Genomic DNA, 7500 nt, shown 5'->3' with positions numbered 1-7500 from the left:
CCTGTACCTTTCCATCGCCCTCAGCAAGACCCTCACCTGAGAACACCTGTACCTGTCTGCAAACACACCTGTACCTTTCCATCTGACTCTCGCCTGAATACACCTGTACCTGGCCGCCACTCGATCTCAACAAGACTCTCGCCTGAATACGCCTGTAGCTTTCCATTACCTCTCACCTGAGACTGATTTACGCATATGTGTTTTTCACCCTCCGCAAGACATTAAACTGAGCACACTTGTCCCTTGACAAGAAATACACCTGACATTTTTATCTGTACCTGTGTCTATCCATTGTCCTTAGCAAAACCCTCACCCCACCTGCCCATGGCTCGAGTCACGCACCTTAGCCTTCTGTACCTGGCCATCTCAGTAGAACGCTTAGGCTACCTGAGACTGCTTTAGCTGTACCTGTGCGACGCCCTCAGCAAAGCACACACCTGGGTCTCGTCTCTTGCCCATCTCCCTTAGCAACACACTTGTCTGAAACTCCAATCTTTCCGTCACCCTCCGTAGGGCTCTCACCTGAGTCACTCTCACTTAATCTGTCCGTTGCATTCAGTAAGACACTCACCTGGAAACACCTTTGCATTTGACTCATCAACACACTCACCTACGTGCATGTGTGGAACACCCTTAACAAGACTTAATAGTCCCTCTCAGAAAGACAGTCACTCCAGTCCTAGTATCAAAGATTTCTTATTTGAGAACTGGCTTCTGCAAAAAAAAGAGAACCTTTCCAGATTTCGTGACCGTTGCCTGAAGCAAAATTTCCATGGTTCTTGCTTAACTCCTTAACTGGTCGCTGTAATTTGGATGGTGATACTCCTCTCCTCTCCTCTCCTCTCCTCTCCTCTCCTCTCCTCTCCTCTCCTCTCCTCTCCTCTCCACTCCTCTCCTCTCCTATCCACTCCTCTCCTCTCCTCCTCCATTCCCTTTCTATCATGACCTGAAGCTGCTGTGGGCCAATTGGCTCTTCTTAACTTAAACCCCAAACATTATCCTCTGCCATATGTATAAATGTGTCTATGTCTGTATACATATGGCTTACAGACCATATGAAGAAATTATGAATGCACTGTAGGAACATAGGCAAATGATTGTAGTCTTGTGCTCTGCTACAGACAGTTATTGTTTTGTCTGAAAGCAACAGACTTCCTGTGGATAGTAAAATAGTTGGAAGGGTTTTTTTTAGGTTCCTAAGGCACAGAGGTATCCAGTACTGTGTTTTCCTTTTGGCTTTAAAAACATATCCCAAGTAGCCTCTCAGCCCAAAGCATGCCCTTGTGGGTACTCCTTCAGTGTGGAAGGTTTAACTGCCCAGAAAGTGTCGTTTTAAGAACCTTGTCTTCGTTCAGATTTCCAACACAGAAACAATGCAATTGCCTATTTTTTTAATAATTAGCATCTACTGTGCCTGTGTCTTTGCAGGCTTTATTTTGATTTTCTTTAAGAAGGGAAAAGGAAAATGGAATATGAAAAATGCGTTTATTTAAAAGTATGGTCACAAGGAACCCTCCCAACATGTAGACGAGTACCAAAGTCGTAGAACACTAAGCCTTAATCACCCTCTCATTTAGGTATGTACTGTATCAACTGACCCTCTTGAACTTTATTCAAAGGTCCTCCTAAAGACTTTTTCTCTATGCATTATTGTTGTTCTTCCGAGATACTTTTAGTTTGTCAGTTATTTAAAGGTCAATGGAAAATGTTCACGTTATGTGATAATGCGATTGGTTGTCTCCTGAGCTCATGTTGTGAAATGTGGGTTGAAAACGTGTTCTACTCCTGGTGTGTAGTGGTTAGGACCCAGAGACACTCAACTGCCAGTAATCATATTTTATAAACACCTTTTTAAAATGAATTAAAATGGAAAAAATCAGGGATATGAGCTTCTCCTATGACATTTGCATTTAAAAGTTATTTAATTTCCTTGGTGTACAGATTCTGTTTGGTTTTCTTTGTCCTTGTAATTTTTTGTGTTTAGTTTTGTTTTTGGTGGAGTTGGTTAGCACCCTTTTTCTGTTCCCACCTTCTTCTTAATCTGGCTGTGTGGTGTTTTTTATATTTGTGTTATGGCATTATAATGGGTGCATTTAATTACATCTAGACCTGCACTGTACTTCAAAGTAGAAAATAATAACGATGACGGTAGTAATGCAGTAGATGCCTATCTTTAATGAAGGATAATGCTTATGCCTCTCGTGCCTACCTTAAATTATGCCGGCTGACTCAGAGCGTATTGTAGCTTGTTTGCAACTGTTACTATTGTTACACAACTCACGATGAATCAGAACTTATGTAACCACATATAAGCATGCCTTGTGGGATGCATGCACTTCAATACTGCCACTCACTCTCTGCTCAAAATAAAGTAATTTGGCCCTCTGCCTTTATCAGTTACAGTGTAATTGGCTCTTCTCAGTCTCTCGGCGCGTTCCCAAGGGAGGGTAGAGGTTGGCACGTTGCCTCTACTGCTCCAGGCCTGTGCAAAGGTAGTCTCACCTCATTTGGACAACTCAGTGGCGCTTTTACCCATTTGGGGGTTCTAGTCAAAATATAGACATAGGGCCCCCTGGAATTATTATTTCTGGCATTTTGGCACGGCTGACTATTGGAGGGGCCCCCTACAGTGGGCTTATTTTGGTGGGGCCGTAGGCAATTGCCTAATCTGCCTATTGGTAAAACCGCCTCTGGGATAACGGCCTGTCTGTGAAATGGTCCCATCATCAGTGCGCCTTGCCATTGCCCTTTGTGAGTGTGGCGCCCTCTATCTGTCACACTCGTTCCGCAAAGGACTGGCAAGCAGTGGAAACCTATATGAAAAGAGAAAAACACATCCTAATAATACTCCCATGCATGTGTCTGGCCACTCTCTGTATGAAGACAAGGAAAATCAAATGTGCCTACAATGTACAGTACTGTTATAACACATGTAATAAAAGCACAGTGAAACATGAACACCACTTGTTGCTCTGAAATCAGGTCCTCACATAACACTGCCGTCTCATGCATCTTCTGTCTTCTCTGCGAGAGTTTTGTGGAGAGGAGGGAGACGTCTGCCCTTGTGGATTGGGTGATGTGGGAATGCGGGCATCTGTCCGTTCTTTAGTCTTTTCTGTCACTTGTCTGTCACACTTCTTATACCTGTAGATTCAGGAAAGCATTCAGACAGATGAGACAGTGGCCATGTTTACATGACATTTTTAATTCAGAATTAAATTGTTTACATTGAACTTTCATTTAATTCCGAATTGTGAAGTCTTTACATGGCGTTTTCCAAGCGGAATTGAGCTTTATTCAGAATTAAATTGAGTTATTTCTGAATTAAATGTCTCATGTAACCCATGCCATTGAAGCAGTACCAGAGTTATCTATGCAGGAACACTGCAAGCCAGCTGAGCACGTGCACACTGGGTTGGGTTGGGTCGGGTTGTACACTACACACGTGTGTGTGTGTGTGTGTGTTGAAGCAGGGTTGTGGCGTACAGTGGTATGTGGACAGGTGAGAGTAAGACTGTTATTGTTTGCCCTGTGTTGTTACAACTGAACATGTGAGGATGGTAAACAATGAGTCATACTGTGCCTGAGACTGCCCGATGGAGGCTGGGAATCGTAAGCATCTCTCTCTCTTTCTTTCTCTCTCTTTCTCTCTCTCTCTCTCTCTCTCTGGTGAGTGAAGAGCAAGAATTTCCTTCGTTAAGTTTCCATTTACTATTTGTTGTAAGGTTCACAAAGGCACCACAGACCTGCCAACAACCTTTCTTTCTCTAGGCATCTGCAAATGTCCAGCTGAACTGTCATCATATTGAATGTCAGTTTGAATTAAGATTTTGTTGGTCATTTCTAGTAGGCCTACTATTTCTGCAGTGCCAATATGAACTGTTATGCTTGCTTGATCACAAGTAGGTTTCCATGAAAGTTTACAAGCTTAATAGAAGCACGTTTTTCTTGTATTGTAACCAAATACAACAGTTTGGTAAAAAAAGGAGAACATGATACGATTATTGAAGTGTGTAAAGAGTTGTAGTAAAAGTTACTATGATGAGAACGAAAAAAGTGAAATGAGACTTCTACTTTTGCACTTCACTGACTTTTCTATTTATAGAGATGCCCGGAGCGAGCATTTCTCCTTTTTTGCAGAGATGGAGTGATGTTGTGTAACGTAGATCGAGATCAACGCCTGAACCGTAGCCTGCTACTATACACTTTACACTACAGGCGACATCTGACATCTTATTCAGTGTTTCTCTGAGCCAGAAATATGTTCCCATCGATTTTGCCATTTGACTTTGTTGTCGTCCATGAAAATGTTTACCCTCGGCTAAAGGGACCTCAAATTGCTGTTCTATGATTTACTTCAGTGCGTGCCAGGTCAAATTTTCCTAGAGGCTTGTCCAAGACATTTGCCATGAGGTGCACTTAGCTATGCTCATGTCTTATTTTAAATAGGCACCCTTGGCAGTTTTGAGTTTTTTTCCAGTGTTGACGGGTATGAAAGCCCTCTGCATTTCCAAGCATCTGTTAAACCTGGGCAGCTGTGATGTCATTTGTTTAAATACCCCATCATACCACCTGTAGAAGGTGCATCTCTCTGTGTTTCTTTTTCTTTCCCCTGTTTCTCCACAACTCCTTCCCTATCCCCCAAAATCCCGTCCACCCTCAACGTTGCACCCACTAACTCATCCTATGAATCTCATATGAGGCTGATCCATGCTTGCAATTTCAGGATGTGGGGCCTTTGATGTGCCTTTAACCCCATACCCACTACCCCCCCCCCCACCCCCCCTCTCCCTCTCTCCCCCATCTCTCGACTAATACCCCACCACCACCACCACAGCCTCCCCACAGGCACCATTCCCCTGCCCCCACCCCCCACCCCCCATTCCCCTACCCCAGCTGTTCGTGGCTATGCCACCACTGCATGGAGTGCCGCTGCGGCCCCTCTGTCCAGACGTATCTAAATCCACTCTCTGTAATTATGTAAATGTAATGTTTGTATTTATAGGGCGAAAGCCGCATGCTACTGGCCTCAGCCCCTCAGCAGCTGGAAAGCATCACCCGTGCAAAGTGGAATACCAAGTCCCCGATGGTTGAGTGGGGGCTCAGAATAGTAGTTGTGTGTGTGTGTGTGTGTGTGTTTGTGTATGTGTGTATGTGTGTGTGTACCCTTGATTTCTCTGAATGCCTTGTTATAGTCCCGAGTCCCCATAAGCTGTGGCCTGGTGCAGCTCAAATGTCTAGGGCATCATTTTCCAGTTTAGTTCAAAGCAGACCATAATAAGAGGCTGTAGTGTATGGTTAGCTTTAATATTTAAACAGGGCTTCGGTCCTTCTTTTCCTTTACATTTTGCCTGACTTTCTCTTTCTATGGCTCAACATGTAGCACTTGGCCATGATCAACATGTAAACACTTGGTAATGGAAACACTGGAGTCATTGCATATATTCAAATTTAGTTTAATATTTACAATAAATACCCTACTTACAATATAAAATTTATATACATTTTTCATTAAAAAAATCTCAGGACATCTAGCCCTGATATGGCATTGTACACTGGGGCTTGAGAATACAGTTATTGTACCATATGATACAACATGTTACAACAGAAATACATTTAAACCAAATCCATAATGACTTCTGAACTGGTTTGCAACAAATGCTCAAAAAGCTGGATTTGTTGAACTTTTAAGGCAGTTTCTAAACCAAAACATTGTCATATCACTGCATCCATGTTGTCAATTCAAATACTTGTTTCTTTTCTTTCCTCAGAACATTGCTAGTCAAAAGGCTTGCCTCATTCATACAGTAGTTTGTACTCGTAAATAAAAAGGCACTGCTATACATTGTTCCAGTTGAATACAAATATGTGAGAGCCAACTTTACACGTTGGTGGTTTGACCCCAATGTACTTTAAAAAAAAAGAATGAGCCATTGACGTGCTCTTAGAATCGTAGTACCAGCTACATCTGTTTTTCAAAATTATAACATTATACATCTTTATGAACAGAAAAAAATGCCTTCGAAATTTAAATTAAAAAAACACACACAATAATGTAAGGCAACTGACATAACAATAGCCATGGTCTTCAGCACTGGGGTCTCAGTCCTTTGTTCACATGTGACGTTTCATGTGCAGCGCCAAGTGATCCGACCTGGAGAAGGCGCGCTCGCACAGGTGGCACTGGAAAGGACGGTGTCCGGTGTGCTTGCGAAAATGGCGAGTCAGTTCGTCACTACGTGCAAATTTCCATCCACAGCCTTCCCAGTTGCAGTGATATGGCTTTTCTCCTGGTAAAACAAAGGAAGGAACATTTTGCTTAGGGTCGGGTGACTTTTTACGCACAAGTCATCAACTTTTCAAAAAACCATTGCGCCATTACGCGTGTAGAAAGAAGTTGAGTGTTTACTCTAAGCAAATAAATGTCTAACATGCATTATTAGACAAAGATCATTAAATATTGGAAAAACAGAGAGACGCCTCTTACCTGTATGTGTACGATGATGGGCTTTGAGGTGTGAGCTCTTTGTGTACGTTTTGCCACAGCCAGCGTAGGTGCAGGTGTGCGTGGCGGTGCGTTTCCTTGGCCAGGTGCGACGTCCTCTCTTGGGCTTGGCATCCAGCAGCTCGAGGGGCGATGACGGAGGAGTAAGCAGGGCTCTCTGCGAGCTCGGCTGAATCCCGAGACCGTCTTCAAACATGCCAAACTGATGCGCTCCCCGGTACGCGTGAGGCATCTGCTGGTGCGGTGGGGGAGCTGGGTGGTGCGCGTACGGTGGAATGCCCGAGTAGGTCTGCGGGAAAATGCCGTGGCACACCTGAGGCAGGCACTCGGAATTCCCATGGTCATCCGGGCTGAGCGGTGGGGTCATGTTGGCAGCAGAGCGCGGGGAAATGGCAATGCGAGGCTGCTCGAGAGACATCATGCACGACACGTTGCCCTCCTGTTTGATTTTGTGGCATGACTGAGGCACCATGCCAATGACCGGCCCGCAACTGTCCATGTTGGGCTCGACTTTGATGTTGTCAAGAAAGTCCTGTCTGGGGAAAGGTGTTGTGTTGATGAGAAATCTTCCTTGAAAGGTGCTGCCGCTGATAGGCATGCTGTAACTGTCAACGTCTGCTCTCAAAAGTTCTGCCATGAGGCTGTTGCTGTTGTATGGTGGCGGAGGTGGGCTGGCATCGTTGGGCTGGAAAGCGGGCATGCCGTGAGCCGTTTGGTAGAGGTTGCACGATTCCGTGGCTGACATGGAATAGTCCGTACCTGTGCTGAGCGCAGCGATGGTGTCGGCGCCGGTCGTGTTGGCCAATATAAAATCTAGATCCAAGTACTTGCTTAGATCCTCGTCGTCTTTTCTTCCACGGAAATTGTCCATGGTGTGTACACTATTGAGATCAGTGCAGTTAGAAGACATGGGTTTGTCCTCTTGTTTCCACTTCTAGATCGAAGGAAAAAACATGTGTCCATTAGAAGATTGTCATAACACAGAGAGTACAGAA

The 7500-nt window shown here is 44.3% G+C and overlaps 2 protein-coding genes across 5 annotated transcripts in view; one reads left to right on the top strand and one right to left on the bottom strand.

Annotated features, from left to right (window-relative positions):
* eps15l1b (epidermal growth factor receptor pathway substrate 15-like 1b) overlaps positions 1-2958 on the top strand; it is a 55557-nt gene extending 52599 nt beyond the window's left edge. For all 4 annotated transcript variants that reach the window (XM_063218563.1, XM_063218565.1, XM_063218564.1 and 1 more), the window contains one exon: positions 1-2958. This exon is cut by the window's left edge and continues 366 nt beyond it. The gene's annotated coding sequence lies outside the window, so the exon portion shown is untranslated.
* A 2482-nt stretch (positions 2959-5440) lies between these two features.
* klf2b (Kruppel like factor 2b) overlaps positions 5441-7500 on the bottom strand; it is a 2505-nt gene continuing 445 nt past the window's right edge. The window contains exons 2-3 of the mRNA XM_063220170.1: positions 6488-7439; positions 5441-6290 (exon numbers count right to left, since the gene is read on the bottom strand). Of these exons, the coding sequence (XP_063076240.1) occupies positions 6115-6290; positions 6488-7439 (1128 nt within the window). The 3' untranslated portion in view covers positions 5441-6114. The remainder of the gene's footprint in view (positions 6291-6487; positions 7440-7500) is intronic.

The sequence above is a fragment of the Engraulis encrasicolus genome, chromosome 16 (assembly GCF_034702125.1).
Source record: "Engraulis encrasicolus isolate BLACKSEA-1 chromosome 16, IST_EnEncr_1.0, whole genome shotgun sequence".
Taxonomy (NCBI): Eukaryota; Metazoa; Chordata; class Actinopteri; order Clupeiformes; family Engraulidae; genus Engraulis; species Engraulis encrasicolus.
The sequence above is the reverse complement of the archived record's forward strand: the minus strand, read 5'-3'. Positions and strand labels throughout refer to the sequence as shown.